The sequence below is a fragment of the Onychostoma macrolepis genome, chromosome 11 (assembly GCF_012432095.1).
Source record: "Onychostoma macrolepis isolate SWU-2019 chromosome 11, ASM1243209v1, whole genome shotgun sequence".
Taxonomy (NCBI): Eukaryota; Metazoa; Chordata; class Actinopteri; order Cypriniformes; family Cyprinidae; genus Onychostoma; species Onychostoma macrolepis.
The window spans coordinates 19,112,879-19,134,565 of NC_081165.1; the positions used below are offsets into that span (position 1 = coordinate 19,112,879).

General features: G+C 38.5%; 1 protein-coding gene and 1 long non-coding RNA gene across 2 annotated transcripts in view; one reads left to right on the forward strand and one right to left on the reverse strand.

Moving 5' to 3' along the window:
* Positions 1-3,798: 3,798 nt before the first annotated feature.
* Positions 3,799-21,687, reverse strand: part of lrrn2 (leucine rich repeat neuronal 2) — a 50,565-nt gene continuing 32,676 nt past the window's right edge. Inside the window, exon 2 of the mRNA XM_058791183.1 lies at positions 3,799-7,545. Within this exon, the coding sequence (XP_058647166.1) occupies positions 5,053-7,221 (2,169 nt within the window). The 5' untranslated portion in view covers positions 7,222-7,545 and the 3' untranslated portion in view covers positions 3,799-5,052. The remainder of the gene's footprint in view (positions 7,546-21,687) is intronic.
* LOC131549217 (uncharacterized) lies at positions 11,343-16,803 on the forward strand. Its single transcript, XR_009273359.1, has 3 exons — positions 11,343-11,893; positions 12,835-12,919; positions 15,238-16,803. It is a non-coding gene; the product is annotated as an uncharacterized LOC131549217 (long non-coding RNA).

The window sequence follows — 21,687 nt, forward strand, 5'->3', positions numbered from 1 at the left end:
AGGAATGACAGCTCATTGTTTTCACTTATTATACAGTAGTTATGGCCAGACTATTTAAATAACTGTGAATGATTTTAAATGAAGTGACAGTCACTTTCGTAGCAGCGACGTGTTCAGTGCTGTCTAGATGCTCATTGTTTCATCAATATTGTGTGTGTTCACTGCTCTGAGCCTTTCTTCCAGACCGACTTTATTTCCTTTCCAATATAAGTCATTGACAAAATCTGTGTCTGTCCAATGATCTGGAACAGGAATTGTAAGATGTCTGGGGATTTACAACAATGCTGCTGCAGGTGGTAAGAATCTACCTTTCACATGTTACTAAAACTTAGGGGTCAGTATGCTCACCAAGACTGCATTTATTTAATTTTAATATATTGTAAAATGTCGTTTTAATTTAATTTTCCACAGCCATTATTCCAGTCTTCGGTGTGACATGATCCTTCAATATACGATACAGTATTTGAGGCTCAGGTCACATTTCTTATTATCAGTGCTGAAAACAGTTGTGTTGCTTAAAACACCAGTTTTCCCAGATAAAAACTGTGATTTAAAAATGCTCATTTTGTTTTCTTTGGGTAAATAACAGCTAGCTGATTTGGAACTGATTTAGATTTTTTGCATCAGCTGTCCTTTTAAAATGGATGAGTTGAAATGCAGAGCAAAATGTGGAGTGTAGCTGTGGGGACCTCTCACATAGATGTATGTGCACACACTTTCATATCCCACCTAAAACAGCCCAGTTCTACTCCATTAACCAGTGTCACTTCCCATTTCTGGGCTCTTGCTCCCTCGTTCCATATTCCATTATCTTACTCACACGGTCTGCCTTCCTTCCCCTTATGGGGAAATCGATAGCAACACTAAATAGATTTCACAATCAATTTTTCTATCATCGTTCCACAAAACTGCTTCCTGGCTTTAAAAATGGGAACACTTTTAAGGAAAGGAAAAAGAGAGCAACAGGATGTTTAAAGTGCTCAAATTTCTGCTGGTCTTGTCTTGAATGTCTGAGGTTAGGGTGTATTTTTCACTGTATGTAGTCTGAATCGCATCGGAAAAAAAGTTTTAGGTGAATGCCATAAGCCAGTTTGCTGTCATGGCGGGTATTGTATACAATACTGCTTAAAGTTTGTGGTTAGGTTTTTTTTATTTTTATCTTTTTTAAATAAAGAAACTAATAATTGTCATTTAATCAAGGATACATTAACTTGATCAAAAATTGATTTCAAATAAATGCTGTTCTTTTCAACTTTATCAAATCCAAAAAATAAAAAGCAACAGGTTTTCTTCAAATATCTGTGCCTTTTAACTGATTGTTATTTTGTCGATTACTTTAAATGTTTATTAAATATTCCATCCATGACTGTATTTGAAGAGACCACAGAAGTAGACTGTGGGAAAAAAATGCAGAAAATCTGATTACATTAAAATGTCATTCAAAAATGTTAAAATTTGAAGGTGAAAAAAAATGAAACTTGGAGGACTTCAACAAAACATTTGAAATAATATTTGAATCTTTTTTCCAAGTAATCATGTCCTGATTTGTAACAATTGTTCTTAAGTCACCCTGTTTTTTTTTTTTTTCATAGTTGGCCACTTTATCTGTGCAGAGATTGATGGTCAGTCATTTTCAGGCAGCGCCTGGGTGCTTTGATGGTGCTTCTGCTTCATGATTATTTAACCAGCAGTGCCCGCTGGTTTGTCAATAAGTGAGTAATGATTCCTCAACTGTGAAGTTTTTGTGCAGAATGTCCAATTATAAAACAGCTGTACCCTCATTAAGGAAATTTTTTTTCATCACAGGGACTGTATATTTCTTTAAATGGAACATTTCCTATTGTCAGTGTGGTGTTTTTAATTCAGTAAAATCAAGTCTAGCTAAAAATTTTTGCAAGGCACTTGCGTATAAATGTTTGACATTTTCCCTTAAAAGTTATATTACTATTAATCTTAATGATTTAGCCAATAATAGTCAAATGTCACATTATATCTGGTGACTAGTGTACCATTTAATAGTGAATTGTTTTTTTTGATTTGGGCTGAAACCAAATAAACAGTTTTCAAGCTTGAGGCAATGAAATCAAGTGTACTTCTATCTCTCATTGATCAGGATATTGAACCAAGAAGGTCATTTATTAAATCGTTATTCAGCAAACCTACCATTTATGCACTTTGACTATAGATGCTGCAGAAGTGTTGTAGTTGAGCTTGCTTGGTTGTAATATTCCGTTGATCTTGCACTGTTTTTTTTTTTTTCCTCCATTAAACGGCAAAGTTACGGTTCAGTGGTGCATTGAGCCTTATAGTTTGGCATTTCCAAGCTTGATAGATTCGAGAGGGTCCACTTGAGTGTGAAGGATGGCATTAAGTGTTATGAAACAGAACCCTGCCGTCCCACTTTCAGTACTCCCTAAAAAAAACTGTAATGTGCAATTATAGTCGTTCACAATTATGTTTGATTTCTGTGGAGAAGCATAACGCTATTATGTTGGCTTCAATTCACTGCCCCCTGCCAAACATACATGTCTCTCTCTCTTTTTTTTCTTTTCAGGCATCAATCACTCTCTCAAAGTTACTGTTTTTAGACAACAGGCTCTTTGCGGTAATTGTGAAGTATGTAAGGAGGGCACTGGAGGGGGAGTACTGGGGGATGGATATACTATTTGCTGCTGAGAGGAAGAGCATCACCAGCCTGAGGCTCTTTTCTCAGCGAATTTAAGAAGCCGAGAGCTGTTTTGCAAATCTCTATAAACTGGAGTAACTCATTGTGGTGATTCCATTTCAAAAGAATGAATATTTGTTCTCATTATAATTGGAGGATATGTTGCTCCAGTTAATTCTAAGGCAGTTCTATGAAATTATGCCCCTTTTGGACCAATAGCATAACAACAGAAGGAAACATAACTCAAGACCCTGATTAAGAATGAGCATGAATTAAAGGTTATATGCATTGTGGGTGGTATATGACATCCATACCATTAAGAATGTTTACATGCACAGTGAAAAATTAAATGCTTATCGCTCACTGTGTTTTGGATTAAGCGCAAAATGCTGAGGCTAATTTGTAGTCTGATTAATGTGTATACATGCTGGGCGAAGCTGAGCTAAAATTGTGCTGTCTTGAGATTTTGCAAAAACCAGAATGGTACTTTTTTCATTTGCAAAATGTTTATATGACATTTTAAAATAAGATGAGTTAAATGCTTTAGACTGACTGAAATCAAACATGTAAAGTGCATGTAAACACACTTGGTGTCCTGCAATCGATCAAACCTTGAGATCAGTCCAAAATGTTTTAATAATAGCTCAAAATAGAATTTAACACACAGTCATCTAAATTATTTCAGAAAGTGGTATGTTGAATAGGAAATTCAGATTGACTTATGTACAGCTTTGGGGTGGGGAAAAGACCAATGAGCAACAAACAATAATGAAAGAAAAACAATTTGAGGACAAGACAGTCAAGTTAGAGAGAGATAGTCACTGAAACAGGAGGGCACATCAACCACAAACTTCCAAAAAAAAAAAAAAAATCAAAGCAAACAAATTACAGTAAAATGACAGCCTGTAAAAAAATGGATTTCCCCATAGTTGAGAATATAAGAGAACAGTTCACAATTCCCAATGCTGCTTTATTTCCTTTCCCGGATAAGAGGGGCACACCGGCGACAAGAGTGACCCCTCTTTCACTGGGTATGTCTCTCATTAGTGTAGCTGTCCAGCAGTCAGAGCAGAGCTCATGTGCTGTTCACTGAATAGTCACCTGACAAGCTGTTCCCAAAGCCCATTTTTCTCTTTTACAGAAAGAAGAGTTGGCACTATCTTTCCATGAATTATGTCCCATTAGCAGCCCGACAGGACCCGCATTTTTCATCAGTACTGAAAGAGATGGGAGCTCTGACGTGCTTGCATGTACAAAACAGTGTGCATGTAGACGTGAACCTCTTTCTTGACACCAAATGTTTGCCGTCTTTGCTGGAAAGGATGTCATCATGGGGCTGTTCCACACGCTTTCTCCATGACCCTCTCTTCTTGTTTGACATGTCTGAACAAAGAGGCCGACACATATGTCTAGGCAGTACGTCCATCAATACTAGAACGTCTGTTCACTTGAGTTGTTTTTCTAAGCAAGGGTCTGTCATATTTCAAGAACAAGTGGACCAAAATAGGCAAATATGCCATTCTGAGCATTTTAGGTCATAAGTTTATGGCCCCTGTCAGATGTATAGATCAGTCCATTTTCGAGGGAGAAAAAGATTTTTCTTTTATGCGCAAAAACATTCAATTTTTCTGGGATGGTCTTAACTTTGGAGCATTCTCTCGGGGTCCTTGTACAAAGCACAATTTAACACACTGTTAAAGAGAGTACATACAACATTAGTTATACAACATTTAAAACGCCTCCCTTTATATCAGCTCTTTTCATAATGCCTGTTTTGAGATAGTCAGTTTGGTTTTTCACCGCAAAAACAAAAAGTGAATTGTTGCCCGCAGCCTGCAGAACGCCTTTCAGAAGACTTCAATTCTGTCTTCTTGAGTTCTTGAGAGGCTTCTTTGATATTTGTGTTCTTTGCTTTCCTGTGTCAAGTCAGTCTCTTCTTCAGTATTAAAAATATATAAGTGCTTATCTTTCTACAACCATTTGGCCTGTTGTGACACAGACTCGTAAAGTTGGGAGGTTGCATATAAACAGACTCTATATGAACTGTTATTTATGATTGGCAGCACAGCTTTAGTGTCCTAGTTTGATATACTGTATGTGGATATATGAACAAATGCTTTTAATATACATATATTTGATGTACCTTTTTGTTACAAAATAAATACAAATATCTTTTTTTAATTTTCTTTCTTTTTTTTTGTTTTTAGACTATACTTTGAAACTGGGTCGCTGTTATGTGAAGCGGGTCTGCCACTTAAATGTCTAGTATTGTTTGTTTCAGATGTTCAGTAGTTTTGACTGTCAGATTGGTAAAGTGAGCTTTGTGAAATTTATACTCCAGGGATTTTTTTTTTTCTTGTCCATCCTTCTTGAACTCTTTATTCTGCTCAGCATGCCTCTTTTGTTAGCCCCTGAGCATCTTGCCCCAGTGAAGCATTTCTGAGGTCTTTCCCTCTGCCGTCTGATAGGACTTTGTCTGGATCCTGCTGATTCAGGTACTTTACTAGTATTGGAGGAGTCATGAAAGCCTTTGCCTCCTGGGTCAGAATGGTGGTGTGGGGTTTCTCAAGCTCCAGCATGTGGTCTTTCCAACCGAGTGAGGCTCCCCCATGACATGCTCTGGCTGCAAATAAAAGGAGCAGAGCTGAAACTGCCAGCAGGACAGCTGGGGTCAGGTCTGGTAAAGGATCTGGCATGGACACCTCCTTGGTCCTTAGATGGACACACGAGGTGTCATTTGGCCCCATGTGTAGACAAACTTTGTAATGAGTGCCTGGTTGCAGATGGGTTAGGTTGAATTTCCTGGTGCCAGCTAGAATTCGAGTGCTGTGCCTATGATGGGCATTCAGACTGCCATTGGACACCCATGATAAATGTGCAGTAGGGACGTTACGGCTTGCTTGCCAGGTTAGTAAGGCATACCTTTCTTTGACATCCTGAACTTCAAAGCTGTCCTCTGTCTTTTGAGTACTTACACGAAGCAGGTCACCTCCCTCCACCTGTAGAGTCAAGCTTCTGGTATCAGCTCCCACTAGGTTCTGCGCGACACAAGTGTAGAATCCGGCCTCTTCAGCAGTGACTCCAAAAATCTCTAACGTGCCTTCTGTGAGAACCTGATAACGCCCATAGCTACTGGATGGAGTCAATCTCACACCTTGGGGAATGACCCAGTAGATACTTGGCTCTGGCTCTGCCAGTGCTCGACAGTGCAAGGCTATGTTGTCTCCATGTTTGACTTCAATGTAAGAGGGGAATGTGCTTGGGGCAATCAAGGGCAGGCAGCTGTCTGCCATCTCTCTGAATGAGACTTCTTTAACTCGTCGGGCTTTCAGCTCAGGAGGCTCAGAGCAGAATGTGGATTGAGGCTCAATGAAACGGACCGGCTTGTCATTGTCGGCTCCCACCCAGCGGATCAGGCAGTCACAGCGAATGGGATTGGTGTGCAAGCTGATTTCTTGAAGGCTGGGCAGCGACCTTACTGTCTGGCTATGCAGGGCACTCAAGGCATTACTGTTCAGCATTAGACTTTCCATACTCGACAACTTTTGGAAGGCCTGAGGGTGGATATAGGAGAGCCGAGGATTGTTTGTGATCTCCAGTTTGGTCAGTTCAGGCAAGTTTTCCATTGCTGAGTGCTCAATAGAGATCAGCTCTTCCATGTTGTTTAAGCCAAGCTCTTTCAGGTGAAGCATATTTTGAAAGTCTCCCCTCTGCACTAGCTGAATGGGATTCTTGTTCAAGTCAAGGAACTTTAGACCCGGCAGCTTTTGCAATGCCTCTTTTGGAACTTTTATTAGATGGTTATCATAAAAGCTAATGCTCTCCAAATTTTGAAGCCCCTCTAGTGCTCGCTCTGAGATCTCACGCAAGCCCATGCCTGCCAGGACTAGACTGCGCAAAGAGCCCAGCGGTTTAAAATTTAGGTCCTGAATAGTGTCCACAGGGTTTCCACCAATCATGAGAACCTCCAATTGTGGCAAAGCATGGAACCAACGCCGGTCAATTACAACCAATCGATTAGAGTTGAGATGAAGCCTTAGAAGTTTATCCAGACCCTTGAAGGCCCCAGGGGAGATGCTTCGAAGCCTGTTGTGATTGAGGTACAACTCCTGCAAGCTAGGGAGACCAAAGAAAGCTGCTTCTGGGAGGTGTCTCAGCTGGTTTTCCTCCATATGTAGGCTGAGAAGAGCTGGCAGGTCAGTTATCCTTAGGTTGCGGGTACTGGTAAAGCTGTTATGGGAGAGATCCAACTCTGTCAGATTGACAAGGCCCTGGAGTTCACTCTGGTCGACAGAACTGATGAGGTTACTTTGCAGCCGGAGGGTTTGTGTCTCTTGAGGGAGGGAAGTGGGCAGCTGGATAAGTAGCAGGTCATTGCAGTCTACTGTAGGAGCCTCTCTGTACACAGACTGGGGAGAGTACCAGGGCTTGATTTGGCAGACACACTGGTGAGGGCAGGGCACTCTCCAGGGCATGGACTGAATGACCAGGGAGCTTCCGACTCCAAGCAGCAGATGCGTGTGCAGAAGAAATATTGCAATCTGTCCCATTTTCATAATTAAACTGATATAATTTAATACAGATTCACTGTGATGTAGACTATTCAGTCTGTTATTAATATCAGTCTCTCACTTATCTCTTAAGTTCATGTGACAGGAAAACCAAGGGTTTAGTTGAATTTAGGAAAAAAAAATAAAAAATTGGCTCAAAGATGAAGCATGCTCTGTTTCTTCATATCCTGTCTTGTGAAGTAGCCACATGAGTATCTCAAAATCCCTTTTCTGTCTTCTTCAGATGGATGTAATTCTCTCCAGTCTCACTCCATTGATCTTACATCCTAGCACAGTAGAGTAGGTTTTATGATTGGTTTAGAGGCACACCTGGAAAAGGAAAAAAAAAAAATACAACTTAGTCACAGGAGAGATTATCCAAGAATTATATCATGAAATTTCTTAACTACTTTCGTTAGATTAACGCATGCTGTGTATGACGACTGCTGCTTTGTTTTGTCTCGCTTTGTTTCCAACAACTTTGTTCACAATTGTCCTCTTTCAATAACCAGAACACTTTGCATGCTTCTCAGCTTGTATATTTCTCTTGTAAAGAGCTCCTCTAAATTTGTTCTGGGACATTCCAGCCGAATTTCACTTCAAGTCTCGTAGATGAAGGAAAATGACTACTGTGAAAATATGAGAGAAATGCAGGCTGAAATTTAGTGAGTCTAATTCATGGCTTAGGATTTAGCTCTGCAAATAATCAGGGACCTGGTATTACTCATATGCTGGAGGCTTGTAAGGAATGGGGAAAATATGACATGTTTTTGGCTAAATTCACAAGACGTGGACTCAGAGGGGACATAAAAATGCATTAAGGGAGGAAACTCTGACTGTGGTCTAACCTACTTTGTTTAAACTTTGTGACACGGTGTGTAGAGGAAATCTTTCACCTGTTTACTTTGGATTTAGAGCTTCTATACTTTTTTAGAGGAGTTGAAACCTTTTTTGTATTTAACTTTCAGAACACCAGCTTGGGAGTTAATGCAGTATTATTATATAAATTGCAATGCTTCATGGTCTGGTTTAGTTCTTATGTTCTCACCTACACGCCATACTGTATTTTGCTTCATTGGGTTTATGAGATCACATCACATAAGTCTGGACAACATCACAGCAGTGATGCAATACTCATGTTTTAATTAGACACCACATTCACAAGGTAGAATGACAGGAGTACTTGCTCTGATTGTAGCATCCACCCTTTTCCTCCCTTCCTCAAAGCTCTGCTACAGTAATCCATCCTTCTCCTGAATGCCCAATTAGTTCTAATGTTCTCTCTGTCTCTCTTTTGTCCCCCAGGGTCTACCTGCCGGTTCAGAGACTATTTGTGCTTCCTCTCATATATGCGCACTGGCGTGGAGGGATAGAAAAACGATCCTTAGCTATCAACAGACCCATGTGAGCACAGCCCTGAGCTCTCACCCACCAAGCCATCAACATGTGCACTTCACCTTCAAGCTTCATTTACAAAGTGTCACCTTCTCAAGCAGAAGCTTGGCCCTCATGATGCACCCTGTTACCTTGGCCCAGCTGGTCCTGGGACGTGTTGCGTACCGTCGGTTCTTTTGTCTGCGTTGTAATGAGTTGTGAGGGTGTCTTGAGTGCCCCTAATGTGAAGTGAATGGAGACGTTTGCATGTGGGCTGCTCTCTTGTGCATACTGAATAATGCATTTGCTGAGATTCACCAACTAATCTTTCTTCTAACTGAATTTCGCTCTCACTTTGGGCAGAAAGAAGCACACAAGGCAAGACAAAATAAGTGCAGGAGGCCAATGATGAGCACCTTCATTTACCTCACATTTTTTCCTGTCAGGCTTTTTTCAAACCAAAATAAAACAGTGCTTTGTTTCGATTTAATCACAATTTATGTTCTTGATTTGCCTTGCAGATTGTGGGGCTTAACTGAATTTGCCGCTGTCAGTTTCCTTACGGGCCTGATGTTCATTCACGGCATGAACGCTGATCTGGGAATGTAAGAGCCACCTCTGGCTGCATGCTGATGCCTGGATCTCTGTGCCAAAGCTCCTCCTGTCCTCTCCTTTAACGACTCATTTCAGAGCTTAACGGTGAGTGGAAAAGAAAAAAAGTCTGTTTGCACTCTAGCAGTAAGGCTGATTTGCAAGGCTCTATGAATAATTCTTTGTGGTTACACACACCTGGAAATGATTGCCAGGTCCTCAAAGGTGGGTTTGCACATTGCATTAACGGCTGTTTTGGGTCGAACTGTATTTATGTTTGTTTATTCTGTGCCAAAGCAATATCTTCACACCTGCATTATTTATTTAATTCCTTTGCTTTTGCATGCTTTTGTCTCATTATAGTCCATTAGATAATTCATACCATCACAAAAAAATGTTTGTCCTCTTGTATTACCATGGTTTTCAAGACATTTTTCTTTCGAACAAAAAATAGTGCATGCTCATTAATCTTTCATCAATGGACTGAATTGATTGGCAGTATTCATCATTTATGAAGCATGCTTCAGGTTATGAAATAAAAGGGAATATTTCAATCAATGTAGAATCCATAAATTGTTATGGGATTGTAATGAAAGGATATAAATGGACCTCTTATCTTTTACCTGAATACAGAACACTCTATGAAGAGTCGATGTGATGTCACGTGCTGAATGGACCCGAAAGTCTGAAATAATTTGAAAAGACTTAAAAAGAATACTTTGTTTACCACAAACTCCTGACCCTCAGATGTATTTGCATACCTTTGGACATGCAAATCACTATAACACTGCACATGCAATTACATTTGATACAAAATAGGAAACCAAGTGGCATATGCAAACAAATAATGGTTTTCTTAAACATTCTTACTCATTTTTTAAAAATTACTTTTGTTTAAAAAGTGTATAATATTTCTCAGAAATAAATGCCACTTGCTTTTGTATTTTATTGTGCAGTGCAATGACTTTTATACAGTGCATAAGTGTGGTTTAAATGTCCAAATACTTTTTTAGGCCACTGAACGTCAATTACAATGTTTCACGTTGCAGTGGTAGCCACTGTTATCTTTGTAGCAGCACCTTTCATATAGAAAATACCTTTAAAATAGTAGTTTGTCGTCTTGTTTTTTTCTGTAAGTGTGTGTCTGTAAAATTGGAATTCAGTGAAAGGACTTAACTGTCTGTCTACCTCTGCTTTCACCTGCACTGACCTTGCCAGCCTACTTTCTGCCAAGTCTAATATCAAGCTCCGACAGCACAACCTGACTCTACTGCCACACATACTGTGTCTCTCTGCTTTTCAAAACTTCAGTTTGACCCCTCTAGCTTTCAGTGGCCCTCACTTCACTTAAAGTCTATCAGCATCTCATTTTAAAGAGTTAAGGGCACTGGTTATGACATCACAAAATTACATCATGGTCTTAAGTCGTGAATGTTATTTTATTTATAAATTAGGTGATGCATATGTAACATGATCATTTACTGTTTTAATAGATCTGAAAATCAGAAGATACATGCATTCTTATGCTCATGTTGATCTGTTAGTAACATTTTCACTTTGACTGAGGATTCGGGTCCTAACACTGTGTCTACTCCGGATGCGAGTGACGCGACAAAAGACAGTACAATTCATTATAATGAGTGATGCGGCACGACATGACAAATCACCGACAGTAGCTGATGCTTCGTTCTATTTATGACGTACTGAAACAAAGTACAAATGGTTTGCAACGGTCACTTTGTCATGTCCAGTGTAGACAGGCTTTAGCTGTCGTGTCTGTTGTAGACATGGTGTAATTGGCCCTAATAGAACCTTTCATTGTATAAATCTGATAATGCAGCTGTAAACATTTGTGTTTTTTTGCCGAGGGAACTGGAAAAGATAGATTGGTGTCTGACAGCTGTGTGCTCGATAGAACATATTGCTGCTGTTACTTTTCTCGACTAATAACAACCATAACAACCACACAGCATTAAAAAATAATAAATTCCACCACCGTATCGCTACTCATAAGACACACTGACAAAATGAAACCTGCTACACAATCGGAGATGCTTGCTCTGTATTAGATGACAAAATCATAAATTCATAAAGTGGTGGGGACAAATCTTCCATGACAAAAGTGGTGTGGACTTTAAATATCATCTATGCTAATGTCCTGTTCAAAAGTGACAGGATTTTCAATATTGTCCAAAACTACTGCTTTTCGAGCATCTGTTTGTGTTTGTTTGGTTGCAAGTAATCCTTATTTGTCTCAGTCTTCGAAAGAGTTGTTTGTTTTCTATGTACGTGTGCGCACACATACATAACTTATGCATACGCAAGCTTGGTTTATGCCAAAAAGTGAGATCCACACCTGGTTTCACTAACCCTTGAGACAAAGAAGAAAGCTTTTGAATAATAACAAGGGGAACAACACCTGAAGCTGCAACCGCACAAGTTAATTGAATATTCCTCTTTCTTCTTAGAAGAGGCTGATACAAAACACGAAGAAGGGCCCTTGAGCGTGCCAGCATTGCATTTACCCAAGGCCGTCCAACGCTGGCTGCTGCCTCGTAAACAGCGACTTGGTTTTGTGGTGACTCAAAGCCAGGCTAATCCGCCATTGCCACAGAAGGAATCTGATTGGGGGTTTTCATCTTGTTATCTTTGCCTTCATCAGTACGAGTCTGCCTTACCAAGGCTTTGGGCAATTCCTCCAGGGAATGGAAGGGTGAGCACTCTTGTATTATCATGACTTCAAAGGAACTTTACAGCCTGAAAGGGTCCTCTCAGCCTTTTTTTTTTTTTTTTTTAAATAAAAAAAGACACTCTGATAAGACCCACAACTTGGGATGAGGCTCCCGAGCCCACCTGCTTTTGAAGAGAAATGAGTGAGCTGTTTTTTCTAATGCTACATGGATTTCTTTGACCATGATGCATTTGTTCAGTTTCAGCTGTTTTTGAACGCAAGAGCTCGTCCTGTGCGAACGACCCCTAATAGTGTTTCATAAGCCTCTTTGTGTAATTAGAATGCACCTGATGGAACATGGTCATTTAGAGAGTGAATTAAAAATTTGTTCTTTAAAAGCTTTAAAGAATTGCACACATTTCAGATTATACTGGTTCGCTCATCAGATCACCTTCAAATCAAGGTGATGTAAATGTTAGCACATTTTGTGCAAAAAAACAAACAAAAAACATTTCATATGCGACAGGTTAAATAGATATTATAAGTGTCTGACAGTCACACTTTCCACCAATTAAAACCAACTGACAGTGCTGCATGTTACCTGTATGAATACCCATATGTCCATCACATTGCTCTTTACGAAGCAGTTTTTATATGCCAGATAGATGTAAACTAGGATATGAACAAGAATTATTCCATCCTTACCGCAGCATCCCCCGCCTGCGTCTCAGGAGAGTGTCGTATATTCTCATTCACCTTCCTGAGGAATATTGACCTTTGTAATAATTAGATGAGTGCTGCGGCAGCGACTTGATAGCAGCTTTTTTCTGTTGAGTCTGTTCACCCTTTACAGAGTGAAAGAATGTGTAAACTAGACCAGCCGTTAGTGTTTTGTGCGTTTAAATGCATCTTATGTGTTTTACTAATAAAAAAAGTTGATATTTTTCTCTGTCTCTCTCTCTTTCTGTTGTTACCCTCTGCAGAGCCACCGTCATTTATTTCTTGGAAGGAGCTATTGCAGTGCTCGCTGCAGAGTTGCCATGGAGATCTGCCTCCGTGTTTCACAAGGTCAGTGTGAAAGTTGAAGGAGCTCTGCATAACAGGTTTGCTCCTTCACACAGCCGACTAAAAACACACTGCAAAACATTTCAACACATACAATTTTGTTTTTTGTTTGTTTGTTTTTTTAATTAATTGTCATACAAATGTAGTTTGATAGAAAATCTTTTTGACTATATTTATAGATGTCGTCTTTTTTTTTTTTCATATTTCTCTAACTTGCAGATATTATTGCAATTATAGTCATTATCAGACAGTTAGCACATTTGTCCATTTACAGCATTTAAAACCAGTTCACGGAGGTCACAGGACATGAATTTTGTCTGTCAGGGCACGTTAATAAATTAGTAGCCAATTAAAATTGCAGATTTCAAAGTAGTTACAATTAAGTGAAGAATTATCATTTATTTTTTTCAAAAATATTTGCTAGTAAAAGTATTGCTATTTGTGCTAAATTAATGTTGAAAACACTTGTGCTGCTTAATAATTTTGTGGAAACCAGGAGTCACCTTTTTTTTTTTTTTCCAGGAGTCTTTTGTGGATAGTATTTGTTTGAAATATGTTGTAACATTATAAATGTCTTTACTGTCACATTTGATCAATTTTAAGAATAAAATCTAATGTCAATGCTCCCTTTGTCATTTTTTAATGTTGATTTTAAGTTAAACAGTAAACCATTTGAACAGTAATCACACAATATATAATCTCTCAGTAGCTCTATCCACATGTGTCTACCTTGCTGAAACATTTAGATGTTCTGTGAAGGCCAGATTTTATGCAGTACTTCATACCTAACAATGTGTGAAGACCGAGAACTGACAACGTATACTGCCATTTTTCATCAGAAGAACCAGTAGTATCCAAGCATAAAAGAGGCAGAAATCTTGGATAGAGATGCGGAATGACAGTAGGGCTTATCAAACACTCCCCCCCCCCCGCAACTGTTTGAGAACACCGATTTAAGGCAAAAAGTGGACAATTTATCCTATCAAAAGTACTGTCACTTATATGAAAAGTAAAAAATGTAAAACTGAAAATTTTTCTGTAATTTTCTGGTTGATGAAACATGGGTTATAACTCTTCTCATCTCGTTCTAGTTCAAAGGTATAATGTTAAGTATTTGTTTCCGTTACAAAAGAACGTTGGCCTGAGGTTTTTCATTAATGGGAAAGTCTTTCACACATGGAGTAAACATCAGCACTTTATACATCTCTTGCATTTCATCTTTTATATTTCAGGAAAGCCCTACAGTGATTCCTGAATATGAATACTATATGCACATTCTTGATCAGCATTTCTGTACTACTTGGTTGTTTTATTTATTTATTGTTGATTACAGTAACTCTTACCAAATGTGAATAGTGGCCATCTGTGTTAATGACTCTGATCTCATTTCATTCAGTCTGTCTGTAGTGTTATTGAGAGACAGATGGATATGCCAAAGAAAGTGAAATGTGTATATATAAAGGATAAATCAAGGGTTAAATTAAGCTGGAGTGAACCAGAACGGTGTTCAATCACCATTTAGTGGGTCTACTGGCTAAAAAAAATTTTTGTTTTTTTTTTAAATAAAAACTTTCATTACATTTAAACAGTATGCCTCTAGTCGGTGGTAGTCAGTTTTCCATTATAGTAAAGCTGCAAAAAATGCCTCCATTTGTGATAGACATCCACTGATTTGAAGTAGCAAGACAGAATATTGCTGCTAAATATTTTTGTGGAAAAATACTTTTTTTTTTTTTTTTTCAAGATTCTCTTATGAATAATAAGTTCAAAAGAGCAGCATATATTTAAAATCCTTTTTTAATGAATTGTGATACAAATGTAGAATTTTTTTGCATATTTATAGATGTCTTGTTTTTTTTTTTTCTTCACATTTCTGTAACTTTCAGATAAACATGTTGTTATGGTCCTTATGAGACAGCACATTTCATCTGTTTAGACTACAGCATTTTCATAATCGGACATATTCTGAGTAAACAGGGTATGCAACACTAAAAAAACGGACACTATATTCATCAGAGAATCTTGAGGGGAAAAAAATAAGTTCAAAAGAACAGGATTTATTTAAAAAAACAACAACTTTGTAACATTATAAATGTGATTACGGTCAATTTAATTTCTGAATAAAAGCAGTAATTAAAAAAAAAAAAAAAAAAAAAAGACTGACTGACCCCAAACCTTTGAACGGTAGTGTATATGTTCATGTCAAAAACCAGAATCATATACACTACAGCAATACACATCATGTAAGCTTCAGTGATTTCACTTATTTGTTAGAATTTATATCAAAATCCATAATTTCTCTTTCTTTTTGTTTTCCCCAGGACAAAGGCAAAACCGTGAGGAAAGGATAAATCCATCTCAAGCGTAAAGAAAGGGGACAAATTAAACGAACAAACACTACGTGGCTGATACAATCGAATGTGCAGCACAATTAAACAGCCATTACCAAACCTCACCGAATGTGGCGCTTTCATTCTGGGCTGTTTGGAGATTGTTCAGGAAGAGAGGATATCCTTGTGCTACCTCAAGCGTCCTCTGAAACTAGCTATGTTGGTTAAGTCTTCTGACTGGTCCCCTGCTGGTGGGAGGATGACTCATGCTCAGAGTGACCTTCTGTCATACCACCCTCAATAATATTGACAGAGGCTTGCCTGTGGTCCTTACATTCATCTTCATTAGCACTTGGCTTTAAGCATCAATGTCATTGTCCGCTCCTGGGAGGCCTTCACTGCTATCTCTGCCTCTGTCTGCCCCAGTCGCCACATCTTTCATCCTCTTCTTGCCGTGGCTTAGCTTAGAGGGAGCTCAATCAGACTATCATCCGAGACATGTTTGCCTGCAATCTGCCCTTTTTATCTCTGAAAACTAGGGCAAGGAGGAGGAAAACATTGATCTTGGAAAATAATTGCTTAAAGGGATACTTCACCTCAAAATTTGAATTTGTCATCATTTACTCGCCATTTGACAAGCAAAGAACCGATGATGGATATTCTTCAGGGCCAAGATATTATTCAAATTTGAGTTCCAAAGAAGAAATAAGGTCATACAGGTTGAGTAAATGATGACAGAATTTTCAAATAACTTGGTGTGTCAATTTTAAAAAGAGCAACAGTCTATTTGGTGTATGTGTTTATATGGTTTGTTGCAGTTACGTTAGCAGTATTTGTGTCCTATTCTGTGTACAGTACATGCGTGTGTGATCGTGTGCTGCACAGGAGGAGTCATCCATCTCCGGTAGTCAGCGTGGGACCTACAGTCTGTGACCACAGGCAGCAGGGCTCTGCCGCACATCCACGTTCCCATCAGCTTCAGAGAGGTCAGAACTGAGAGAAGGGGTACGGATTATCTTTATTTCATGCTGGTAGACTCTCTTCCTCTTTACCTACAATCCCTTCCCTACTGCTGCTGTCACACCCAGAAAGACGAAACAGAAACGCTCTCCTTTGGTGCTTTAAATGAGCTGTGTGTACATCCAGGAAATGTGCACACCACCGCCTGCCGTACTAACATGAGCCCGCTGTGAGTTTAAACACAGCTTTCTGATGACTGCTAGTCGTCGTAGAGGAAGCACCTCTTTATTCTCTGTCCTTAATATAATGTTTTTATAAAAAAAAAAAAAAAAATCATAACGGTGCAGGAAAGTTTTTAATGGGGTTTATATAATAAACCTCTTTACCAAGTCCAACTTGGTATTTCCCAAACAACTTAAGTATTTACCAATAATATAAAACAATATTAGTAAAAGAAAGAGAAAATGACTTTGAAAGAAATATTTCATGCTCACCACTGCTGCGTTTATTCAATCATTTAGTCTTTAATTTTTTTTTTTTTTTAGACATTACTTTCATATTTTGGTTTTATATGGTTAATTTTATTTTAGTTTTCTAATGTTTTATATCTTGTGTGACAGTTGGAAAAGTCACTTGCAGTCTCAGAAATAATGAAATGTTTAACACTTGTACTGAGTTATTTATAATACTTTTCTGAAATGTTACTTTTCACACAAGTGAAGTTTACTTCATTTTTGACAATCCAAATAGGTAAACAGGATGTCATGTTTTGCTTGCATCCTTTTTTTTTTCTTGTATTTTTATATTCCAGAGCATTTTAAAAACACTGTACTGCAATGCAATCTCACTGCAACCAAAGCGCAACATTGTGAAATACTGTGAAGGAAAATAAAAAATAAAAATTTGTGCTTGCTGGGTCATTCCACCACAAAGCTTCAGTCCCCACATTTCTCAAACAAACACATACACACAAAACACCAGACAGTTTTATGTTAAAGTTCAGCAGTTTTTTCTTTTTTTTTCTTCTTTATTTAAAATTCCCTGCTACTGCTTTACAACTGATTTTAAAACTCTGTGTGTTTTGGCTTCTGCCTTCCCATCTGACTAAATCTAGGCTACACAATGTCATTGCACCAGAGGCAAAACATGCATCAAATATGCAGAATAATATTAACCTGCTGAAGCTTTTTTTCTGTGAGGGTCAGCAATGAACGAGACCGATCGATTAGTTTTTTTGTTGTTGTTTTTTTGCAAGTTGCCGGGTAAGTATTTATTTTTTCCTTACAAGCGTAGCAGCATTGTAGATTGCCTCATTTTAAGAGTGCTTCACCCTTCTTTGTTTCGCCTCCATGGTTTTTTTTTGGCAGTCGTTTAGCTTGACGGATTTATTGCTGTGAGGTCTCAACTTCATCACCACCTATGAGCTTTACTTGTGTGTGTGTGTGTGTGTGTGTGTGTGTGTGTATGTATATGCAGTGAAGCTTATATCCCTTCATCCACAACTTCACAAGCCCATTTTGCGCTCTTTGTTTCCGTATTTATTTTCATTTTCGTAATAAAATCAGATGGTGCTTCCAGAAGCCACAGCCATCGATCGAGGCTGACACTGATGGATGACCCGTTTTTTCCATTGTGCTGATGGATACACTAAAGCTCCTTACGGAGTTCAGTCTCAGCCCAGCAAAACCAATGGTCTCGGAGCAGGGGTTTAAGTTTGATTAACTAAAACCACCTGCAGGCCAAGGAGAGCCAAACTCCTCCACTGCTATGCGATGAACTCCAGTCAGCCATTTACTGACCTACACAATCTGTCAAACCCTTCAGGATGCGTGTGAGAGTTTGTGCATCTGTCTTGTTTTTACAACAATGACTGAAAACCACCCAATATATTTCACCTGCACTTTAAAATACGGCAGTCCACATTTCAAAATCTAAGCTTGTATCATGTTTGCTTTGTTTTTTGTTGTTTTTTTGGTTTTTCTGGCCAGCTTTAGACTGCCTGCGCATACATGCCAGTGGCTGTGATATCCCTGGCAGTGTGTGTAGAAACACAATGTGGGTACAAGGCAAAACTGGCTTGGAGAAGACCACTTTGGATGAGCACATATGAGATGCTTGGCTCATTCTGGATATCACAGTCCATGCCTGAAACATGTTCTCAAGAGCCATAAGAGTCCTCAATTTAAGTGTGGTGCATTGATCTAATAATAAATGCATTGAATTTAATAAACTTTAATGACTAAGACTATATATATAAGAAGTAATAATATAACTAGTCAATCATTATGAGCCATTACTAATTTATAGTAGGACGTAACATGTTGAGGCTCATTAAAGCAGCATATGTGAGCCTGTAGAATACCCCATGTTTAGATGACGTGTTACTAGTGCTTGGAGGCTGGTGACCCCTTCCTTACCCTCTGTACTTTCCCTCCAGTAAATGACGCCCTTTTCTTTTTCAGTGCCCATTTGGAGTAGGCTACGGAGTGATGTGGCAATAATCCCAGCATGCAATATGGTCCTCTCTCACCTCCAGGCACTGACGCACAGCAGACACGCGCTATCACTAATAAACTTTTAATTAGCTTTAGAGGAGACAGCTTTCATTTACAACGGGGGATAGAATCTCAGAGAACTGCGACAGCATCACAAAAAGAGGTATTGTGCGACTGGAAATTTGCACTCATTTATCACTTTCTTTATTTCTGATGCATCTTCAGAACATAATAATGACAATCTAGACCACCCCACCTTACGTTGTTGTCCATTATTGATTAATTTGGTTTATTTCCGTTGGCCAGAGCTGAGTTTTTCTCTCTCATAAATCTAAAATCACTGTGAACTGAACCCGAATCCTCCTTATGCCCTGAGAAAATCTCTTCATCAGTCCCTGTCTGTGTTTGCTTGCTGCCCTCCTGGCAGTCTCTGTTTCTATGCCTCCTCTGAGACCAAGGGTGTGTGTTATCCTATCACCTAAGATAATTGAAACAAAGCCATCTATCAGCCTACTTTGGTAATGCTTAAAGGCTCAATTCTCTCTGGGCTGCCTTAAGGAGAAGATAGACAAGATGCTAGACTGAAGACTCACATTTGAGACAAAAGCCATATTGCCAGTCGTCAAGCAGATGTTATATGATCATTGGCCATAACAGAGGAATGCTGCTCATTCAAGTAGTTATTTTCAATTTGTTTTGAGTTATCTCAGCTGTCTGAAATTACAAACTATCCATCCTGCATAGTGTGCAAGATTTCTGTTACTTGAAATAACGATGCTATCTCACGACCAATTCGTCCAGATTTTACGAGGTGGCTAATTCGTACGACCTCACTCGTATGATTTTGTACGTTTTCTGTGAGGGGTGGTAATTCAAATGAATTCCTACGAATTTTCCACCTCGTAAAATATGTATATGTATGATTTTTCACAAAGCGAATTACGAGGTTAGACGATTTAGTCACCTCATGAAATATGTACCAATTGCCTTGAGTTTGGGTTGGAAATAAAATAGAAGAAAAAGACTTGATTTCAATTTTTTAGTTTAACTTGATGTACTAAAATAACTAAAACTAAAACTGAAATAAAGCTAAAAAGAATGTAATAGTATCTTAAAGATACTAAAATAACACTGTTATCCACATTAGAATCTTTTTTATTTCCGAATAATTTTTGTGATTTATACGGTACATATTGAATTAAATGCTTTATATTTTATTCAAATATTTATATATTTAAAATATTTAATTAAAAATGCTAAAAATGTTGTTTCATTGTTTTTGGAAGTTGGGCATTTGCCTCCTTAGTACACAAATTGTGATTCAGCCGTGCATTGTAGTTTGTTGATATTTAAGTTACGGAGGAAAAGATTCAGCACAGATAAAGGAAAAAGCGTCAACATGGCAAACGTTTCCAAATGTTAATGCTTTTGGATGTTGCATTTAGTGAAGACGTGCCTTTGTTAATTAGACTGGCTCTTGGAGCTCTCCAGTAAATAACCTTTGCTTGGCTCACTGCAGAGTGATCTGCAAATGGGTCATCGATTGAGAAGCCTGACAGATAGCGGTCCGAACCCCCTGGTAAAAGACTGAGGGTCAGAGAGGGACCAGAAGATCTGACAACCCTTTGCCCCAGCCAAGGATGAATTAAGTTAGCTTGCTGAAGCTGCTCTTTTAAAACCAGGGCTCTCCAGATAGCAGCCTATGTGCTATAATGTTAATTAGAGTTAGCACATAAAAGCAGCGTCAACCCATGGGGGTCGATCTGTTCACAGATTGCGTGAAAAATCAATAATAATACTAGTGTGTGGGACTGGCTTCCATTTACTTTTCTCTCAGCCCTTCAAAAGCATGTTTGTGTGTAGAACGGCAACAATGTACCTCGCTCAATGGGACAGTTTGAAGTAACGCAGAGCGTGGCGAATTATAGGCAGACCATGTACAAGGAAATAGGAGCTGCATTTTGTCATTTTAATGTATTCTGCAGTGGATCCCGCAGTATGCTAACAATAGCAGGCTCATAGTAACTAGAAGTGTCACTTGTGAGTAAAACCACTTAGTTTTTTCCCGCTTATATTTATTTGATTTACCCCCTTGGTTGGTTTTCATTATGCATTAGATAGCTTGTGATGTTGTGTGGTATTTCACGGCGCCTGCACTAAGTAACTTCAGCGACTGGCAGCTAAAGGTGACAAAAGCCTATGCTAGCCTTGGGGTAGTTGTCTATAACCGAGCGCTTTAATTACGTATGTAGCTAATGAGCTTTCGTCTGCTCTGGCATACTTAAGTGTATATGATAATGGCTGATAAAAGGCCTGAAACATTATTCTGTTTTTTGAAAATGCATTTGTTGTGTCTCTGTTGAGTCGAGTGTTTCTAAGCTTTAAAGCTATGTTGTCAGTTCATGATGCTTTTATTGTATTTATCAAATCGTGATCCAAAATCATACAATAATTTGTTAAAAGGCTCATTGTTTGCTTTTCAGAACTCTATTTACTGCTGTTTTTTCACGAACAGTATTAGGTCCTTTTCAATGTCATGTGAAAAGCTGCAATGTAGTGCCGATTACATACAATATGTGAATACGTAAGTTTGTTTTATTTCATATAGAAAAATATTAAAGTCATATTATGAGGAAGTCAATTTTCATTCGTCTTTTGAGATGAGATTCATTGTACTATTAAAATTATATTGTAAATTTCAGATTATATTGTAAAGACAAAAAATAAGCTGCAAAAACATTTAATTTTGTACTTCCGCAACTTTGTGGTGTAATGAAGGATACATTTGAATAGGTGTTGCTGACATGTAAAGAATAATGTTCAGAATCTTGGCCTGTCAGATCTAGTGTTAATTTCGTTAATGAAAACTTTGATGAAAAATTCCATTGACAAGCTTTTTTTTCACATGACTAAAGTGAGACGATGACGAGACGACAATAAGGTCAATAAACAATACCTGTTTCTCTACCAAAATGCAATATAATTG